The sequence below is a fragment of the Mizuhopecten yessoensis genome, unplaced genomic scaffold (genome assembly GCF_002113885.1).
Source record: "Mizuhopecten yessoensis strain PY_sf001 unplaced genomic scaffold, ASM211388v2 scaffold716287, whole genome shotgun sequence".
NCBI classification, from domain to species: domain Eukaryota; kingdom Metazoa; phylum Mollusca; class Bivalvia; order Pectinida; family Pectinidae; genus Mizuhopecten; species Mizuhopecten yessoensis.
This window is the reverse complement of record NW_018480041.1, coordinates 173,911-197,462: the sequence shown is the minus strand read 5'-3', so window position 1 is coordinate 197,462 and position 23,552 is coordinate 173,911. Positions and strand designations below refer to the sequence as shown.

Genomic DNA, 23,552 nt, shown 5'->3' with positions numbered 1-23,552 from the left:
TTGGTAATGAAAAAGATGTCATATAAAAGTTTATACACATGAAACCCGATTGAACTTGAAAGTAGATCAAGTTATTCCTTTGAACAAACTTTTTAGCCCTTCATTCTATCATGCTATTGGCAATAAATCATCACTCTAGGCCTTTTGGTTATTGAGAAAAGGCTGTTTTCTAACACATTTGACATCTGTGACCTTGAAAGTGGGTCAAGGTCATTCATTTGAACAAACGAACAAGCTCTTCATCCCAGATATGACTGGCCATATATCATCACCTTGAGTCTTCTGGATAGGTGAGCTAAAACAAGAGGCCCAGAGGGCCTGTATCGCTCACCTGAATATGTTTAAAATAATTGGTATGAAGTAAAGATATAGCACTCCATGGTAGGTGCTGTCATATGAAATTTCAGAAAGATCCATCCAGTCCTTGAAATATAACGAGCCCCACCCCTATGCCCCTAGGGGGTCATACCCTACATTTATACAAATTTGAGTCCCCTTGGCCCAAGGATGCTCTAGACTAAATAAAGATAAAAACCCTTAATCCTGATGGTCAAAGAAGGATTTTAAAGGTTTTACCTCTATTTCTCCTGGGCCCCCCCCATCTGCCCCCTGGAAGACCACACTCACTGCTTATACAAAAATGAGTCCCCTTGGCCCAAGGATGCTTCATACCAAATTTCGACAAAACCCTGTCATTCCTTGAATTTTGAAGCTTTACCTCTATTTCCCTTATTAAGCCCCGCCTCTCAGGTCCCAGGAATGCCACACCCACTGTTTATACAAAATTGGTTTCCCTTTACCCAAAGATTTTCCACACCAAATATGGAATAAATCCTTTCATTCCTACAGAAGAAGAAGGATTTTAATGAATAATTTTCTATGTTTCCCCTATTGGGCCCTGCCCCTCAGGCCCCTTGGGGTCCAGACCCACAGTTTATACAAAATTGGATCCCCTTCACCCAACGATGCTTCAGACCAAATATGGAACATATCCTTTCATTCCTACAGAAGAAGGATTTCAAAGAATTTGCTATATTTCCCCTATTGGACCCGCCCCTCAGTCCCCAAGGGGCCAGACCTATCGTTTATAAAAAATTGGTTTCCCTTTACCCAAGGTTGCTCCACAACAAATATGGACCAAATCCTTTCATTCCTACAGGAGAAGAAGGGTTTTAAAGAATAATTTGCCATGTTTCCCATATTGGAACCCTGCCCCTCAGGCCCCTGAGGGTCCAGACCCACGGTTTATACAAAATTGGTTCCCCTTCACTCAAGGATACTTCAGACCAAATATGGAAAAAAAACTTTCATTCCAACAGAAGAAGGATTTTAAAGAATTTGCCATATTTCCCCTATTGGGCCCTGCCCCTCAGCCCCCAAGGGGGCCAGATCCATCGTTTATACAAAATTGGTTTCCCTTTAACCAAGAACGTTCCACACCAAATATGGAACAAATCCTCAGTGGTTCATGACTAGTAGTGAGGTCGACGGACGACGGACGATGGACGCAAGACGACGGACGCTGCGGTATGGCATAAGCTCATAAGCTAAAAACAGCATGATGTATAAAAATGGAAAATAATCACCTATGTTAGTTTTGCTTTACCATCTCTGCAGGGTGGCTACTGTGCTTTAAAAACACACTGATAATTGTCAATGTGCTAAGCATTTGTCTTATGTAGTTTTTACCAGAGATCATGGCAACCGCAATGTCCGTCTATCAGAGAGAAGTATTAGGCAAAAAGAAAAAGGGCCATTTGGTCGTAAAGCGGATATCAGATTTCTTTTCAGTATAAAACGGTAAAACTGGTGTCAGCAATGTCAATGAAATTCATGAAGATGAATACTGTCACTGAAGGTCTCACTTAACTGTTACAGACTGAGACACTAAACTAAATACATGTAGCTGGAATCAGTAAGCGCTTTTTTCTGAATTGCAGTACTAAAACAAATTTCAGTAATTGGCAAAAGACAAACAAAAGGCTTCATATGTAAAATTTGTGACTTCGTTCATAGTAACAAACAGATCATCCCCCAACAATCCCTTGGTCTCCTGTTCAGATTAAAGGTTACCTTAAAGATGTTATTTAAAGATTATTTAACATTTGACCTATGTGACCTTCAAAGTGGGTCAATATCATTACCCTGGGCCTATTGGTTATAGAGAAGAAGTTTGAAAACTTTAAAGACATTTGACCCCTGTTACGTATATATCCTTAAACAACTTTGTTGACCTTCATCCCAGCATATTACTATTACTAGCCATATATCACCACTCTAGGCCTTTTGGTTATGTAGAAGAAACTGTTTTAAATACTTTTAAAACCATTGCCCATTGTGACCTTGAAAGTTGGTTAAGCAGTTGAACAGGTTTTGTAGCCCTTCATCCCAGCATGCTGTGCTAAATATTATTACCCTAAGCATATTGGTTTTTGAGAAGTCATTTAAAGAAACATGTTGATGTTGACCAGATGGAGGACGGCCTGATGATGGAAGCCGCACCATGGAATAAGCTTTCATTTCACCACAAAAAAGAAAGTATTTGATAATGACATAGCAATGTATAGTGGATTCAAACTTTATGTGATTCATAAAAGTTCTTTTTCTGACACTAACTATTATTCAAGAAGTCATAGTGAACATTTTTATTATTTACTTTTTTGAGACACATTAAATGTCTAGAAAGTTTTGAAAGACTCCAGTGTACATTGTACTTTATCAAACTGACCACTTAACTTTGAGATTATCTAAAGATGAAACCATCACAATATCATGCCATGCAGAACCCTTTTGGTCCAAAACCTGTATTTCCACTGATGTAAAACTAAAAACTAAATTTCTGTCGAAAAATCAAACCTGATTTAAAACTACCTTGTGAATGACTCGGACACAAACTCTGAGATCCTTACAGATTTCTGAGACATAAAGCCTGCCACACAGACAGACTTGTGTCTAATGAGGCGTCTTATCTTACCAGACCTACAGCAAGGGAAAATAGTAAATCAGGTAAAATGGAATCACATTTTACAAACATTAGAAGACAAAGTCAATAAATTGTCATATTGACCCCTTCTTACATGATACTGATTACGGATGAGTCATGCAGGGAGCATGCATATCTATTGTTTAAATAATCAAGTTGATACATCTCAAATTACTAAATGGACAGTTAGTTAAGCTCATCGGATTATAGAAACAGCTATTCACAGGACATTATATTCTATAACAATGACCAGGTGGGTATCTCAACTGTGTATACAGAATATGCTGTACAAGGAATATGAGTAGACTCATATACATTGTAGACATAAGCCTCACTTGTCCAACCCCCTTTTTTTAAACAGTAAAATTTGTTGAAGCAAAATCTATTTAATTTCCAGAGACATTTTCATTTTTCTCATTGAATATTGCTTGGAAGATTTTCTAGTGAGGCATTCAAATGTTTAGTAGCTCCTTTTATTTTGTGTGAAAATGCTATTCAATATTATTCTGTTTTAAATACATTAACTTCACAAATAAACTGTACCACAAAAATATAAACTTTTTAGATTGTAATTACAGCAGTGTAATCTGCATTATTCTTTTTTTTAATAGTATCTGGTTGTGTTGACTGAATTCTTTAATTTAATAATTATATAAACAACAGGCCCAATGGGCCTGCATCGCTCACCTGGTATTAATCTCACACTTGCAATCTTAAAAGTGGACTAAAATACAGCTTCAGGCAAAATATCAGTGTTTCATTCATGAGAACCTATTAAAAGATTTAAACATATGATGCCCGTGACCTTGAATGTCGAACAAGGAGGGACAGGTTAGCAAAGAAACAGAGAACAAATATGTCGGAACACAAGTCTACATGTGTGAGATGTTTAATGGAATTCGCTAGTGGAAGAGCATTGGCCTGTTCCGAATGTCAACTGCCATTCTGCCAGACATGTTGTGAGCTTCCCCAACCTGTTTTCTTGTCGGTGACCAGAGGTGAGTGGAGGGGTTTTCACTGGACTTGTTTAAGCTGTGAGACCACAAGGCCAACGCTAGTAACTATTAGTCAGACATTGAACAAGTTACAAAACCAAACACAGTCACGATTAGATCGACTTGATAACAAAATGGACACACTCAAAGAGGAAAACACAGGGCAAATAAAGGAGGAGATTACTTCTATGCGCCAGAGTATAGTCAGTGAGATAAAGCAGAAATTAAATGTGATGGTTGACTCTAGAACGAAAGAACTTCGTCATAGACAAGACAAGGAGAATAACATTATTTTGTTTAACTTGCCCGAGCTTCACAGTGATGATAAGAGAAATGACAAGGCAAACGATGAACATTTACTTCGAGAACTATGTGCACATCTAGGGGTCTCAGACTTGGAAATACTGTTACAGTTTAGAATAGGACAACACACCAGTGATAAGAATCGTCCGCTAATCTGTAAATTAGGCAGTACGAGTCAAAGGAAATTCCTTTTGGAAGAGGCACGGAGCATTAAAACAAAGGCAAGTGTGAAATTGAAAAACATCATTCTGTTAAGGGACATTACAGCACAGCAGAGGAAAGGATTCAGTGATAGAAGGGCAAAGAAAGTAGAGGAAGAAAAGAAATCATCGGATTCAGAGGAGACAGGAGTTAAGGATTTGGATGTGACAGGAGTTAAGGTTATGGATGTGACAGGAGTTAAGGCACTAAGTCCGATACCCAAACATGTACGTGACAATTTCGTGAACAGCGCTATATTTAGCAGCACACACTTAAACCAACTGGGAGATCTCTCTGAGGTGAGTGAAAGTGAAAATGATAGAACTCTGTACAGTGATGAAACAGTGATGGACCCTTCAGTGTCACCAACAGTCGACAAAGCGCAGGAAATTGTTTTTAACCCTATTTTTAAAGACTCAAATTTTAAGAATCTTAAAGCCATAATTTCAAATGTAGACACTTTGACCCTAACCAAGATGATAGAACTTAAAAAAACAATCAGTGATGAGGACCCAGACATTATAGCTTTAACAGAAGTGTTCCCGAAACGTCATTTCCTTGAAATTTCTATGCAACAGTATATGATCGAAGGATATAACATGTTGTCCAACATAATAGAGGATGATATAGACAATTCTATCCGTGGAATTATTATATATGTAAAAGAGAGCATTAACATGAGTGAAGTGACAGTCTCAAGGAATCTTGGTCATAACAGGAGACTTCAATATGAGGGAAATTAACAGGATCAACCCTTCGACAAGCACGGGTGAGAATCATCATGCAAGTAAGTTTTTGGAATTTGTACAGGACAACTATATTTTTCAACATGTTCTACAACCAACGCGTTTTAGAGAGAACAACGAACCATCGCTTTTGGATATAATTCTGACAAATGAAGAACATATGGTTGACAATGTGCTCTATCACCCTGGGCTGGGTAAAAGTGACCACTGTATATTGAGTTTTAACCTAACATTACACACCCGCACAGAAGCAAGTTTTACAAGTAAACGGAACTTTAAGTCAATTAAGTCTTTAAGTCAATTAAGGATGAACTTTATAGTTTTGACTCAGAGGCTATGGAGAGGATGACTGCCGTTGAGGCTTGGAATTGCTTTGTTAAAACAATATCAAAAGTTATAGACAACCATATACCAGTGAACAAAGTGGAACCTAGTCGCGTTAGTAAACATCCTCTAAATCGAGAGGCGGTTCAGGCCTTAAAGGAAAAACGGAGCAAGTGGAAAAAGTATGTGCATTGCAAATCCACGGTGAACTTTGATAAATATAGGCAGGCGTGGAACAGAGCTACAAATCTTGTAAGGAAATCTGCATTCCTCAAGGAAAAGGATATAGCACAGAACATTAAGAACAATCCTAAACAGTTCTGGAGGTACACTCGTTCTAAGATGAAGACCAAAGCAGCAGTGTCCAATGTTTACAAAGAAAATGGAGTCCTCCCAAACAATGACCAAGAAAAGGCGGACGCATTGATCAAATTTTTCGCGAGTGTATACACAAGCGAGACGGATGTTGAATTACCTCCCTTTCCTAACAGACACTTGGAGCAGACACTTGCCCATACGCCAATTACGGATGAGGAAATCTTGGCTGCGATCCAAGCTATGGACGGTTCTAAATCACCTGGTCCGGTCAATACATCGGAATTTCGTTAAGGAGACTGTACAGGAGTTACTAAAACCATTAAACATCATCTTCAACAAATCACTGGAGGAAGGAGTATTAAATTACCACACGATTGGAAAAAAGACAATATAACACCAATCTACAATCAAAGTACTGAAAGTACTGAAAGCTAAGGCAAAAGATATATATATTATTTTTGGAATGGAGAACAAAATAAAGACGAAGTTCCCATCATATTGTACAGAAGGACTTACTGTTAATTTGTTATGAATCAAAGTTTTATGTAAAAGTGTACCACTGTGAAGTTATTCTTCTTGTGTGTACAGTATATCTTTATAGGTTTGTCAGAAGAGTGGTACCAAGTTTCCTCTAGAATATATCATTTTAAACCTTTGGATAATTAATTTGCATAGGAATTTGGAATTGCTTCCCTTTGTCCATACAATGTATTTCATAGAACATTAAAAACTGAAACTGGCATTTACCCCTTTGACCAATACCTGATTATTTTAAACCATTGAATAGATTATGCACAGATTGTGAACATCTTTGAACTTTGCCTTTGTTGTTGAATAAGATATCAACCCTTGCCTTATCTAACAAAGTTACTTGGCATAAAACCATTGACCAATCAGAGTACAGTATGCTAATTAATTAGGCATGGATTTCACTCAACTTTGAACTTATCGTCTAAGTTTGTATATTGATCAATATATATTCAAGCAAGTTATCTTGTAAAGTGTGCACATCGACCAGGGTTGGCATGCTTTTTAATACGTGTGAATTTTGTTCAAGTTTCAATTTTGCATCAGTCAGTGTATATTGTTACAGAACAATATTTATAAGGATGTTTACTTGCCGAAACTAAATTGTGGATAAGCAAGTGGATTACTGCTACCCATAAATTTACAAGTCTCTCAATAATTTTGAAAAACTTTTAAATAAAGTGTTTTACATATTCACTGCAGTGAAAAGGTCTCTTCTTATGAAAAATGGAACTATTTTGAATCTGTGTTCCCATGAACAAATAATATAAAAAGCACTCTAATTCAATATGATACATTGTTGTATGTTTCAATATTGAATAAGATAAACAAAATATAAACATACATACTCACACACACACACAAGATTAGGAGAGTTACATTATTTTCCCTCTATTTCCATTGCATAAATTCTTCACAAAGAAAACAACAACTTTATAGCATATGTTCAGCTTTATCATCTTCATAGGCTAGCATTTGAAATAAGATGCACATATTAATTTCAAATACATTTCAAAAGAGTACTGCAAATGTACCAGCTAGAACACATACTATGTTATTACAGTTGTCATGATTGTTGGTTTCAGAACTGATAGCATTGTGCAACAAATGTTGACAACAGGACTTATTGAAAGTTGAGGTTGCTTGTGTATATGCAAACAGGTAGTGCATGATTTAATGTTGAGAATGATGGATCAAGGTTTATAAAATTTGGTTTGAATACTTAGTTAGGAATGCACTGACAATTTCTCTGTCACATGTACATGAACAGGTTGTGAAGCTGTAGCCTTCACCTTGACTGAATGAAATTGACCTTAAAACTGTCTTGAACAATTGATGTATGAAATTTAGAAATGAAGTTTCAAGAAATATGGTTGAAAACTTAAGAAATAATTGCTTTCATTGACATTGATACAATCTTGTGTGCTATCCCTCTCATATATCACACAAGATTTAATATCAAATGTTGGACACAGTAAAATCGAGCGAAGTTAACAAATATCAAGTTACATATTATAACTTTTATTTTATTTTATTGATATTGATCATAAGCATTGTTAAAAGTACAATGTATACCAGGGATCTTACATTTCTTTTACTACTTAACATTTGCGTTGACTTTTAATTCATTGGACAAAAACTAAAAGGAAGCCATGACCAGTATTTCTATCTTTAAAAACATACTTTTAATTTTTTTTCCAATTTGCTCCCACCACCCATAGTGTTATATTGATCAAAACAAACGTTGTTTCCAACATTTGTGCCCTTAGTCAGTAGTGGGTGTTCAATCACATTCATCAGGGTTTCAGCATCAAGTAGGGGCTGTTCAATCACATTCATCAGGCTTTCAGCATCAATATTCACAGATTCAATCTGTTCCAAGTAAAGATCACTGACTTCTCCATTAAGGAAAAGTTTGCGAGGAAAGCATTTGAACTACATTTGAACTATTCGCTGATGGAAGGATCTGTGGACTCGGCTTTCATGTGTCTGAGAGAAAATGATTTAGTCAGAGGTTCCTCCTCTATAAAGTAACTGACAGATTTCAAAATGTCATGTCACTGTTGGTATAGTTCTTGCAGCCTTTTGAAAAAGTTCATGAAGTCCTCAAAGGTATGAGAGAGTTGGTACAGTTCCTATTTCTCATCCTCCTTTCTCCCATCAATAACCATCCCTGTCTGTTGTAATATTGATTGCTTTCCCCCCCTAAAATAGAACATAGTTACCATATAATTTCTGCACCAGCAATAATGTTTAGAGATGATATTCAAACAAATAGGAGGCATAGCAATATGAGCTTGTATAGTGAGAAATAAGGCATTAAAGCTGAGGAGTTCATTAAAATGTTTCAAAAACATTTCAATAAGTCAATCTCTTTGGTAGCAGAACTAAATATAAACAAAATGTACATTAAATTCAACTTATAACAGCACATCATATGGGGGCTTAAGACATCTAATTCCTTAGGTGGTAAAACATGTGTACATAAAAAGGTACCAGTAAAAACAAAACAAAATTAGTTTAAACACACGCACTTAGATATTCACGGTTTTCATTAATACAAAAGATGAAGCAGAACATCACTCTCCCCTGGTTGTTTCCATAAAGAAGAAATTAACCAGGAAACATGGAGATGTCCATTGCACTCCTTTATTTTGCTTACAATGTGCAAATGTGCCTACTATGTGCTAATAAGCTTTCCATGTTATGGTTTTGTTTTTTATGTGCTGTATGCAAATGTTCTAAATGTGCTTAAATTACCATGTGCTGATGTGCTTACCGTGTTCAATGTGCCTATTAAGTGCTTTCCAAGTGATAAACTCTTTTTCTGAGCTTACAGTATACTACATGTACATACATGTTTTTATTTTATTTTTCCATGTTGTAATATTTTGGTCTCTGTTATTATACTCATGTTTTGTCTTTGTAGCTTATGTTGTATGTTTTGCAAAATGGACGTAAAATATATATTTTTGTATCTTGTACGTGCTCAAGGATTTTATCTGTAGTTTTTGGGACTATATATAGAAAAACTTTACCCCAGTATGAGGAATTGTTTTACACATTTATCATAAAACAAGTTATGTTCAGATTTCAGACAGAAGATACTCTAAAATTGTACAACTCAGAAAAGGTTGAAAAATATTTATAGTTCATTTTTTTCTGCTTAGAAATATTTAATCTCTAAATTACAAATGATAACTGTTTTAACAGGTCTAGTTTCCGAATTGGAAACCAAACCCTGTCTGACCTATAAATGATCATTATATAAGGCCAATTAAAAGTTTAAAACAAATATTGAGTTTATGCTAACCCCACAGATACTGGACACACTAATAGTAATATGATGTGTATAAACTATGATATATTATACACACTATACTTATTGGTGTGTTCGACACCAGTGTGGTTAACCAGACTTATCTCAGATTTGTGTTCTACAATACCCTTAAGTTTTTATATGCACTGTTAAAGTCAGAACTCCTGCTCTATATTAGCGCAGTAAAGATATTTTTCAAATTAACAATAAAATGCCTAGCTAATACATACCTACCCTATTTTTTTCTGATAGTAGAAACACAAGTAATTTGTTTGGCCTAATGTTTCTGTCATTTCATAATATTTAGAACTACTATACTTGTTTAAGTTTCCAAAACATCAAGTAGTATAACAATTGAAACTTCAATGAAAGCCAACATCACAATGAATCTAATAATACAATGTTTATAACATGTTTTTTTTTAACTGAATGAGAAGAAATGTAAGGCCAAATATCCTCACAAACAACGCTTAAGTGAAATCAGTTTGCAACTAAGCAGTTCGAAAATTTTGCAACACGTCTGGAGAAAGACGTTCCTCGTGACGCTGTAATTCACTAGAGTAAAACGTCCGTTTATTATGTTTGTTTTTGCATAATAACTGCTATACATACCGTAGAAGCACCTTCCTTTTTGTCATCGCCGCTGACAACATGCGCCATTCTCTGCGGCTTCGGCCGCATGCTTGGCCACAAGTCACCGAAATCGGGATACATAGCCTTATTTATGAATCAGTAGTAGGTAAACGTTGCAGAAGTGTATGTATATTGTTCATTGTCAATGCTGCTTAAACAACATGCCTAACATTAAGTCAACACTCGCCTGCATTTTCGTCTTTTCCGCTTCGCGTTGCGAATGATGTCTAGGCCTACACAAAACGAAAGTAAAATGTGCGCATGTCTAAATGTAAGGGAGATCACTCGTGTTTTCCCGCAGTATATGTCTGAAATCATTCCGAAGGTGTTGTTGTTTTTGTGTATATTGAAATAAAAGAGTCCTGTTATATGGTAATACTTCAATAAACGAAAAACACAAATCACACCAACAGACATATAAAATGTAGGCCTATCGGAGCATATTTTCGTTTCTGGCTGAGCTGTAATTAGCGAGAAGGCGATATAAAAATGCAATAGCATATCTTATGATGAAAATAGAACAAAATGATAATACTGCGAAGGTAAAAAAAGCCTTCAGGTTAGAATACCAATATGGAACTAGAGAAGGACAGTGGCTAGTTCTAACATGATTCCCGGTCTCATCTGCCCCGGCCGGTTGATCCCATTTTAGTTAGGCAAGCCTGGTGTGAATCACACGGAGGCGATTTTAGAATTAATTGACAGGATCCGTATCCATTAATAGGTTTGTAATATGAACTTTTTATGTTGATCTCCTACATAATTGTAAGTTATACTCCGCCTTATATTTCGTTAAATTATCAAGTTTACGTAACAAGTGCAAGCGAAATCCTAATTGACTGCCATGTTGGAAACTTCCTCAATCTTTCCGATATAGGTCAGACGTCTAAATATGGGTGTCATGACCAAATATGGAAATTGTAGTAAACATGACCGCATCAGTAGTAATACTATATTTGGCCGTGAAGGCCATATAAGGAAACGGATAACATCACGCGTGATCTAACATGGCCGTCGTTTCTTTTTTTAGAGTTTTTAGTAAGGATTTGTTATTTTAACGATGAACGAATATGCAATATTTTGATAACATTATAATCATATGAAGCGTGAATCAGATATATTATTACTGATTAGCACTTTTGATTATCCTCAGTTAGTTGGAACAGGACCGCTTCATAGCTCTGACCACGCAATATATAATTGTAAACAGGGACGTAAATGTCACCAATTTTAGCCAATCACAGGACAATATTTCCGTGTAAAGGGTTAATCCAGCGACAGTTCCAAGAGTAAATACGAAGTTTTAGAAGGATACTTAGTTCTAACTAAGAATAAGATTATATCCAATGACGTTTGAGTGAACTTGAGTCCGTGGTAATGGATTTTATTTGCAGTTTGTTTAGTATTACTAGAAGGTGACGTTATGTCTCGTTTATGAATATCTGAGCTCATTAACTGAAGTATTTTTACCGGAAGTTGCGTGTAGCATGCATGACCTACATTCAAGTAGCAGTTCCCGATTGAGATAAACAGGGTGCATTTTCAATAAGAATACGACGTTGTGATAAGATCATATGTTCTATAAAGAAAAGTAATGATATTTACAAGCCATTCAAGTGCATTTGAGTCCAAAGTTACGCATAATAAAGACAGTAGGTCCGGTATATGATTCAATTTAGTACCAGTGACTACCGCTAGAGGCCGTCTGTGTGAAATCGACATTTATGAATATCTGAGCTCATTAACTAAAGTAATACCAATAGCTGGCGGCTAACGCCTTAGCTAAAAAAAGGTAGGAAACAGGATAGTGGCAACTATCATCCATTCAGTCTATCATCTGTATTTGGAAAATCACTTCAGAAAATTATCAGGAACAGAGATGTGGAACACATGACTAGTAACAAACTGTTCTCGGATCATCAATATGGTTTTAGGAGCAAACGTTCATGTAATCTTCAACTGCTTGAAATTATGGAATGTTGGACGGAATCTATAAACAACGGAAATAAGGTCGATGTAGTGTACCAAGATTTTAATAAGGCCTTTGATAAAGTTCCTCACAGAAGGCCCCTAGAAAAGGTAAAGGGATATGGGATTGACGGTAGTATCGGGAATTGGATATGTGATTTCCTCCAGGACATGGAACAGCGAGTAGTGATCAATGGCAAGGCATCTAAATCAATTTCGGTTACGAGCCCCAGGGTAGCGTTCTGGGACCGATATTGTTTTTAATATACGTCAACGACCTACCGGATGTGACAAACAATACAGCTAAATTATTTGCGGACAACGCCAAAATTTTCGGTGATATATCATCGCCCGAGTGCATTGACTCCATGTAGGATGCTCTCAATAACATATGCCACTGGACTGAGACTTGGCAAATGAAACTTAATTTAGAAAAGTGCAAATATATGAACATCAAGCTTGGGCAATCTGTATCTGACCAAAGTTATACCTTAACGGGAAACGTCAACACAACAGTAATTCAAAAGGTGGAGCACGAAAAGGACTTGGGGATTGATTTCGATAATAACTTGAAATTTACCGGCCATGTCAACATGCAAGCAAAGAAGGCCAACAGAATGGTGGGATTAATATTTAAATCTTTTACCTTCATGGACGAGGCAATGTTCGCAAATCTATACAAGTCTCTAGTAAGACCTCACTTGGAGAACTGCACATCAGTCTGGTTTCCAATGTACAAAAAGGACCTGAAGACTCTAGAAAATGTTCAACGTCGTGCCACCAGGTTGTTGCCACATCTCAAACATCTAAACTATGAGGAGCGTCTGCGAGTTTTAGGAATACCTTCCTTAGAGTACAGACGTGAAAGAGCAGACATGGTAAACCTTTATAACATATGCAATGGACTTGTAGATGCCAACATGGATAAATTCACAAATTTCGCGACCGGACAGAATGTACACAACACCAGAGGTCACAACAAAACAACTTTTAAAGAAAGATTTAGGACCAAACTAAGAGGAAATGCCTCCAAATGAGTGACTGAACCGTGGAACAATTTAGACTCCACCGTAATAAACGCTCCATCATTAAACTGTTTCAAATCAAGACTGAACCGTGCGTGGAAACATCACCCAGGAAAATTCAGCCCTGCATGCTACAGAGCGGGAGGTGCAGACCGGGAGTCCGTACCATTAGAATTAGTAGAAGCGTCAGTAGTAGTCGAAGACTAATGGTATGACGTCGACAACGATGAGCATCAGGTTGAACAGAGTTTATAGCCTTCCAACCCAGCACACTTCTAGCAAAATATCATTACCCTTGACCTTTTGGTTATATAGAACAAATCATTTAAAGATTTAAACATATATTGACCACTGTGACCTTGAATATGGACGTAGGTCATTCATTTGAACAAACTTGGTAGCCCTTCATCTTAGCATGTTAATGGCCAAATATCATCACCCTTGGCGCTTTGATTATTAAGTAGAAGTCATTCAAAGGTTTTAAACATATTTGACCCCTATGACCTTGAATATATGTCAAGGTCATTTATTTGAACAAACTTGGTAGCCCTTCATCCCAGCATGTTACTGGCCAAATTAAAGCACCCTAGGCCTCTTAATTGGTTATTCATAAGAAGTTGTTTAAATGATTTAAACATATTTGACCCCTGTGACCTTGAAAGTAAGTCAAGGTAATTTATTTGAACAAACTTGGTAGCCCTTCATCCCAGCATGTTACTGGCCAAAAATCATCACCCTAGACCTCTTAACTACAGAAATGTAAACTGTAAAACATGACATACATTACACAACACTTTACTACAGAAATGTAAAATGTAACACACAACATACATTACAAAACACTTAACAACAGAAATGTAAACTGTAACACACAACATACATTACACGACACTTTATTACAGAAATGTAAACTGTAACACACAACATACATTACAAAACACTTTACTACAGAAATGTAAACTGTAACACACAACATACATTACATGACACTTAATTACAGAAATGTAAACTGTAACTCAGACATATCTCAGACATTACACTTAACTACAGACAGCAATAGATCACAGGAACAATAATGTGAGCAAATAACTTCCAACATAGTAGTACATATAGCTGAATATTATACATATATCTTATTATAATAAAATATGTACAAGAATTAAAGTATGAATACATATACTTGTGTATTTCCATATTGGTGCAGACGTTTGATTTTGCTTGAGTAGTATTAAAACATTGCTCTTTACTACTTACCTATGACTTGTAAATACAAGAGGCCCAGAGGGCCTGTATCGCTCACCTGAATATGTTTAAAATAATTGGTATGAAGTAAAGATATAGCACTCCATGGTAGGTGCTGTAAGTACATATGGAATTTTAGAAAGATCCATCCAGTACTTGAGATATAACGAATTTCAAACAGAGCCCCACCCCTATGCCCCTAGGGGGGTTACACCCACCGTTTATACCAAATTGAGTCCCCTTGGCCAAAGGATGTTCCAGACTAAATGAGGTTAAATCCTTTAATCATGAGGGTCGAAGAAAGATTTTAAAGGTTTTACCTCTATTTCTCCTATTGGACCACGCCTTTCTGCCCCCTGGGAGATCACACATCACACCCACTGCTTATACAAAATTGAGTCCTCTTGGCCCAAGGATGCTCCAGACTAAATTAGGACAAAATCCCTTAATCCCTATGGTAGAAGAAGGATTTTAAAGAATTATTTGCTATGTTTCCCCTATTTAGCCCCGCCCCTCAGGTCCCTGGGGGGTCAGACCCATGGTTTATACAAAATTGGTACCCCTTCACCTAAGGATTCTTCAGACTAAATATGGAATAAATCCTGTCATTCCTACAGAAGAAGGATTTTTAAGAATTTGCTATATTTCCCATATTGGGCCCCGCCCCTCAGGCCCCAAGGGGATCAGACCCACCGTTTATACAAAATTGTTTTCCCTTAACCCAAGGATGCTCAACACCAAATATGGACCAAATCCTGTCATTCCTACAGAAGAAGAAGGATTTTAAAGAATAATTTGCTATATTCCCCTATTGGGCCTCGCCCCTCAGGCCCTTGGGGGGCCTAACCCACTGTTTATACAAAACTGGGTCCCCTTGGCCCAAGGATGCTCCAGACATAATAAGGATAAAATCCCTTAATCCCTACGGTAGGAGAAGGATTTTGAAGGTTTTACCTATTTCCCCTATTTGGCCTGCCCATCTGCCCCAAGGGGTGCCACACCCACCATTTATACAAATTGAGTCCCCTTGGCCCAAGGATGCTCCAGATTTTATAAGGATAAAATCCCTTAATCCCTACGGTAGAAGAAGGATTTTGAAGGTTTTCCCTCTATTTCCCCTATTCGCCCCGGCCCTCTGCCCCAAGGGGGGCCCCACCCACTATTTATACAAAATTGAGTCCCCTTGGCCCAAGGATGCTCCCGACTAAATTAGGATAAAATCCCTTAATCCCTACGGTAGGAGACGGATTTTGAAGGTTTTACCTATTTCCCCTATTTGGCCTGCACATCTGCCCCAAGGGGTGCCACACCCACCATTTATACAAATTGAGTTCCCTTGGCCCAAGGATGCTCCAGATTAAATAAGGATAAAATCCCTTAATCCCTACGGTAGAAGAAGGATTTTGAAGGTTTTACCTCTATTTCCCCTATTCGCCCCGGCCCTCTGCCCCAAGGGGGGCCACACCCACCATTTATACAAAATTAAGTCCCCTTGGCCCAAGGATGCTCCAGACCAAATTAGGATAAAATCCCTTAATCCATATGGTAGAAGAATTATTTCAAAGGTTTTTGCCTCTATTTTCACTATTTGGCCCCGCAACTCTGCCCCCAGGGGGTCTAAACCCACCATTGCATAAGCTCACCTTGATCCTTTGGACAATCCCTTAAACCCTACGGTAGAAGAAGAATTTTAAAGGTTTTACCTCTATTTCTTCTATTCGGCCCCACCCCTCTGCCCCAAGGGGGGCCACAACCACCATTTATACAAAATTTGGACCTCTTGGTCCAAGGATGCTACAGACCAAATTGAGATGAAATCCCTTAATTCCTATGGTAGCAGAAGGATTTTAAAGGTTTACCTCTATTTCCCCTAAACAGCCCCACCCATCTGCCCCTAGAGGGGGTCAAATCCACCGTTTATACAACATTGATTCCCTTGGCCCAAGGATGCTCAAGATTAAATTAGGATAAAATCCCCTAATCCCTACAGTAGGAGATAGATTTTAGCTCTATTTCCCCTTTTCGGCCCCACCCTTCTGTCCCCAGGAGGGCCACACCCACCGTTTATACAATAATGAGTCCCCTTGGCCTAAGAATGCTCAAGACCAAATCAGGATAAATTCACTGCGCCATTCAGGACTAGTAGCGTTTTAAACGAAAAGATGATGGATGGTCGACGGATGAAGGACGGACGATGGACGACGAATGCTGCGCCATGGCATAAGCTCACTTGCCCTTTCGGCGGGTGAGCTAAAAATGAACCTTTTAAAAATCTCATGGACATTCATTATGCAACCTTGAACTGACATTACATTAAATGTAAACTTGTACTATGATAATAAACATCCACTTAAGTTGTTGGTCTTTGTTCTTCAAGCCAAAATCTACCTGACAAACATTAAAACGCCCACTCAGACCAAGGATGAACTTATTTTAGCGCAATCAAATTTTAGTGCATGATTCTAATTTGGTGGATTGGAGCAGTTATGAAATGGCACTTCAAGAAAATATGTACCATAGAGAACAATATACATGAACTGCAACTGGCCTATCTATAATTTAGCAAAGAATTTACAGTGAGAAAAGTGCTAAGAAGAGACTACCACTGAAACAAGAATATTTCCAGCAACAACAACAGAAAGATTTATGTAACATATACTCACCCAGGTAGATCTGGTTTCTTAATGCTCTTGATAATAGTGATCAATTTGCTGTTGAAAGAAAAATATGTTGTGAATGCAAAAATACTATATCTCACAGTCTTTCAAAAGAACCTGTTAAAAGATTGAAACACATTTGACCCCTGTGACCTTAAAAGTCTAACAGTCATTCAATTGAGCAAAATGTATAGCCCTTCATCCCAGCATGCAACTTGCAACATAGTAGACTGTAATCCAAGCATGCTACTGACATAATATCAACACCCTGGACCTTTCGGTTATTCAGAAGAAGTTGTTTAAAGATATCAACATATTTGACCCCCGTAGCCTTGAATATGGACGAAGGACATTCATTTGAACAGATACAGTGTATGATAGCTAGCCCTTCATCTCTGCATACTTCTGGCAAAATATAATCACTCTAAGCATTTTGGTTATTCAGAAGACATTGTTTAAAGAAAACCATTACCCTGGACAGCCAGATGACGGATGCCGCGCCATGGCATACTCTCACTTGCTCAACAGGTGAGCTAAAAATTCCATATTATCAACACACCAAGACAAAATCAGAACTCAATACTAGGAAAGCAATTAGTCACTGACAATCTAAAACGTTGAGAATATGTGCATGCGACCATTTTTGACTAGTCCGAGTCGGGCTGGTGTTTTTAAGGACTACTTTAGCTGAAGATTTCAATAGTTTCAGACTATCAGGTTACCCTTATTGTCTAGCCCAGTGATAATTCATTTTCAAACAACAAATTATTACCCTTTTTTTAATGGAGTTAGCAACATATGTACCTAACTTTATAGGTTATTTTGATATGTTAATCTTTAGCCAATCAATCAGCTATAACAGTCAACTTGAATACAAATTTTCCCCAGAATAGCACAAGTTTACTGAAATATTGAATTTGTTATTGAATAATAATAATACTAATTAGAGGTTCTTATATACCGCTTTATCACATCCTAGTTCGTAGGCCGTCTTAAAGCGGTTCACAAATTGTTACCTGTGGTTATAGGGCCTTTGCAACCAGCCTACTGTAAACGAGGAATATTAAGCGCGCGGGGAAATTAACGCTTATTACACGGAGCTGGATCGTCCGCGTAAATTTCTCTTGCACGTATGGTTTTGTCGATAGTGTAAGTAACGACAACTCTGATAGATATTGGTACTTGTGTGTGTGTGATGTCCTCCTGTAATATTGCTTTGTCAACGTATTACTAATTTACGTACATTGTCTTGTAATGATATAAATAAAAACAATAACAACCGAAATAAACTAGAGCAACGGAGGGTTATATTGAATATTCTATTAATCTCGTTTTGGATCGATAACAAACCGTTTTTCAGAAAATCAGTGTTTTTGATAGATACACTTACCTTTTCGAAAACTTTTTTTTTCAAAAAGAAGAATCAATCCTGTTTTTAGACCTCCCTTACGGGCACCGATAAGATATGTATGTCACTTTGAATTTTTGAAATATTTTTTATCTGAAATATTTGTCACATAATGGTGTAATATAACTTCACTCATGAAGCATCTGCAACGTTTGTCAGCGTCCTATCTACATCCGGGGTATTGTTAAGGTCGGAAATAGGGATGTCGATGACTGCCGCAATTTCATATTTTTATGAATGACTTGTACTTCAAAGTTCCTGGATGATTTCATTATATATATCGTGAATTGTGTAAGGTGAGAACATGTACCCGACAACAATAGTGTTGCTATAAAGTCTATCCAATAAACAGACATAACTTTACAAGCATAACTAAAATACTAAAAAATCCAAAGTACTCAAAAAAATCCATGTAGATAAGTCTTGTAAGTATGCTCAATATAAACTGCAATTACAAATTAAGAAAAATATCAATATTTGAAGACAATGCAGCCATATATAGACAGAATATAACATATATTGAAAAGTAAACAATTACATAGATCAAATTTTGATGAAAATTGTTCCGTTAGGCAGGATGTATTTAACTTATTATCTTGTGAACAATAAGAACCTAAAAACATTTCCACAATGATTATTTTAAGAAGATTCAATTATGTTTTCTTGAATTAAATTTCTGATCTACATCATTGAAGGATAAAATGCATCAAATTTTTGGGCTGTTGGAATGCATCATTCCGGATCAAAAGAATATGAAATTGAAAGGGAACCAGAAAAATGTGTTTGATCAAAATGCTGTGACGGTGACTGTTTTGCGCATGCGTGTAGAAAAGGGAGCACTTGACATGTTTATACCTTTTTTAAGCAATTGGCACACGTCAAAACAAATGAATGTATTCCGACTTCTCCGAAATGTCATCATAAAATAACTTACGCAAAATGGTAAACTGGAAAAACACGTTTGAAGCTTAGACTGTCGATAACTGCCTCCATTGCTCTACCCGATTAATTGAAGTTTTTAATGAACGACAAATTTGAAAATATATATAAAGGCACAGAGAAAGTCATGAATAAACCTGGGTGCGTCGAGGTCAGGTACAAGATACAAGATACAAGAATTTTTATTTAGAGTCGTGTTTGTAACAATGCAACTTTAGCTCAGAAGAGCTATTCTTGCGACTAAAAGGTAAACATCACTCACACACCTGTATAAGGGACACAAACAGCTAGTAGTTGTGTGCAACGATCACTACACAGGTAAATGCCCGTCATCATGGAAGTGATATTAACTATGCTCGATGTGTTACGATAACTTACGAATCGTGTATGGTTTTATCATTGTTATTTGGAAAACGTGTTTGTTTTGACTAAATAGCACTCACCTGTTTGATCCCAGTTGATTACGAGTATAAGACACACATACACATGAATACAGTTCACCTTTATTTTCATCTGTCCAAAGAGCAGTCGGTACGCAAGCTTAACGTGTACTCATGATCAGTAGCTACTACTATGTTTACCTGTTCACATTTTGTAAAGTAACGGAGATAACTCTGCAGAGTAAACGTCGGTCTTCCGTGACCACCTAAATTACCCCCAGGCGTATAGTTTTGACCTTCAAATCGCGTAATTTTCACCCAGCGTACATAACCACGTTTACAGTATATTTTTCTCAACTCCCTGGGGAGCATACAGCCGGTGCAGCCGTTTCAGCACTCACAGCTAACATTCAACAATTTTAGTACTGCCCAACCTCGTACTCATTTACAGCTGAGTAGACATGACTCAAATGCACAACCCTTCGGTCACGAGCCTGGCGTTCTACCACTAGACTACCCTGCCTCCATGCCACAACACATTTAACAGGAATGATGCATACATCAATTTAAAACTAACAAAAACTTTGTCTGCCATTTAGGAATCATTGTTTCTAAAAAAAAGTCAGAAAGACTGTTCTGTTATGATCTAGACAGAACAGATACTTGATAGTTGAGCCTGTTCTGTTGTGATTTAGACAGAGCAGACATATGATCGATAAAATATGTCATGTGATGATATGCATTATAATTAAATGTTTCATGAAAAACATATCCAGCCATTCAGTACTGATGATATTTCATAAAATAACATTCAATATTTTATAGCTTAAGAAAAAGCTTTTGACTTCTTGCTGTGACCTTTGACTTTGGGGTTACAGACATTGAGAAGTGAAACATTTGCCTGTTTTGATTATATGATACATTCAATTATTATTTTATCAAAAGTGTTGAAGGCTTTAAATTAAAATTTTATAGCCCAAAAAAGCACTACAATTATTTGACCTTTCAGTTCTAGGTGACCTTGACCTTTGGGTACAGACATGATATACCATCCCATTACAAATCTCTGATTCAATGAAGATATTTAATACACTTGGCAAAGTGGTCAGACAAGCATCTCATTGATTTGACCTTTGAACTCATCATGTGACCTTGACCTTTAATGAAGAGATGTACAACACATTGTTGTCTGAAAAATGTATAGGACAGGCAGACATGCGATTCTCAATTTATTCATCTTGATGCAGTCTCCTTATTAGTTTTTTAATGCAAATTGATAAGAAAATAAAATAGCCTACAATTAAACACTACACTAAGGCAAACATATACAAACCCTCTTTTATTCATTGGTGTTCTCATTCGATTCATTTCAGTTTCATCCAATTCCTAAAACATAAAAACAACTAAATTTATTTGGTCTCAAAACATCTCAGTTTCTGTTCATTAATATAAACTTTATTTATTTTACAACAATTATGAAACAAGTCTTTACAACTTATACTAATCACTAATGTAAGCCCGGATGTAAGCGTGCGGGGGTCTTAATGTAGGAGGAAACCTTAAGTACCCAGAGAAAACCCACTTGGTCGGTTCATCTGTTTATTGTTATCACATCTGTGAATTTACAGAACAACAAATATATTCACCAAATTACCTCTAGTATGTTCTGGAGTTAAAAGATTGACCAGCTCCATCCCACTGAATGACAGTAGAATGTAACTAAGTTGGACATCCAGCAGAATAAGGGATACCATTCATGTCTTCTCAAAAAGAGGATTGTGATAAAATGTTTTCTTTCCTTTAGGATTATCTTGCTCAACTGCCAATTAATACATATATTCCACTATTAGGCCATGATTGACCTTACTGCAATAAATGTAAACAAATATATTTTCATTTCCATTGTAAGGCCTCTAAATTAATCTAAAAACTCTAAATGTTCTTAAGAAAGCAAATAATACAAGAACAATTACAAGTGAATGATTTCCAATTGTAAACTGTTTTTGTCTTTCTCTCAATCACACAATCACCAAGAAAAGAGGTCCAATGGGCATGTATCGCTCACCTGTACTTATAGTATTTATGACTATAAGTCGTTCAAAAGAACCTAGTGTTAAAAGATTTAAATACATTTGACCCCTGTGACATTGAAACTCGAATAAGGTAATTATGTTGGACTAAATTAATAGCCCTTCATCTCAGCATGCAACTTTGCAAAATAATACCATCCTAGACCTTTTTTTTATTGAGATTACGTCATTTAAATGTTTATACATATTTGACAAGATCTGACCTTAAAAGTGGGTGAAGGTCATTCACATGAAACCTTTAATAGCGCTTTATCTGAGCATGCTACTGGCAAATATTACCACCTTATGCTTTAAGGTTATTCAGCAGAGCTGTTTAAAAGTTTTGACACATTTGACTCTTGTGACCTTGAATAGTGGTTAATGTCATTAATTAGAACAAGCATAGAATTTTTTATCTGAGCATGTAACTGTCCAAATATCAACATCCTAGGTGTTTTGGTTATTCAGCAGAAGCTTTTAACATATTTGACCCCTGTGACCTTGAATATGGGTGAAGCTCATTCATTTCAACAAATTTAGTATTGTTTCATCCATGCATGCTAATTGCCAAACATCATCACCCTGGTCCATTTGTTTATTCAAAAGAAGTTGTTTAAAGGTTTTTAAACTATTTGACCCCTGTGACCTTTCATACTGGTGAAGATCATTTGTTTTTCATCAAACTAAGTTCCCTCTCAACCCTACATGCCACTAGCCAAATATCACAATCCTGGGCCTTTTGGTAATTCAGAAGTAGTCATTCAAAGTTCTTATCATATTTGACTCCTGTGACCTTGAAAAGGAGTAGGGGCGATAAGGGCCAAAATTGGCCCAAACCAGGAACTTCTTAATCTTCATATCATATCATCATGAATATATGACATTCATAAAAATGTGTTTTCCTTTAAAATTAGAACTGTCGTTACCTAGCAACAGCGCTGTAAACATTAGCTATTTTTTTGCATATTTTGGCACATATTACCATAATAAATCCATTGATGGAATTCAATTTTGTTTGTTCATGTACAATGTACATGTAGTTAACAGTTACTTGCATGTTTTGCTATAAGATATAGATAGCTGTTTTAAATAAATCTGTGAGCTAACATCCATGGTCCAATTGTACTTAATTTATATATCATAGCATATCATGTTCCATAGCAACCAAATAAATTCCTTAGCAACCATAACAGTCGGCTGTAAGTCAGAAAAGAAAACAGGAAATCCATATTCCTTTTGTGATATACCAATAGGTGATTTATTCAGTATTTGGTATCTTCATTATTTTCTGAATAAATTACTAAAATGTATCTAATTGACATCCACAGCAGCAGTAGTTCTTAAATAATGTCCAATTCCACAAAACAAATATTACTAGACTAATTGATCATGAACTTTTAAATCAAATTCATTTATTTGGCAATAAAAGGTGTCAACTAAAGTTAACATCTTAGGTTGCCAATTTATGACTTCTGTCTGACAAATGTATTTATATATATTTGATAAATAAATGT

General features: G+C 36.6%; 1 protein-coding gene across 11 annotated transcripts in view; it reads right to left on the bottom strand.

The window, feature by feature from the left end:
- The window catches only part of LOC110442655 (vegetative cell wall protein gp1-like), a 206,612-nt gene that overhangs the window by 163,882 nt on the left and 19,178 nt on the right, over positions 1-23,552 (bottom strand). For all 11 annotated transcript variants that reach the window (XM_021486355.1, XM_021486348.1, XM_021486356.1 and 8 more), the window contains exons 3-4: positions 21,303-21,355; positions 17,249-17,296 (exon numbers count right to left, since the gene is read on the bottom strand). In XM_021486355.1, coding sequence (XP_021342030.1) covers positions 17,249-17,296; positions 21,303-21,355 — 101 coding nt within the window. The remainder of the gene's footprint in view (positions 1-17,248; positions 17,297-21,302; positions 21,356-23,552) is intronic.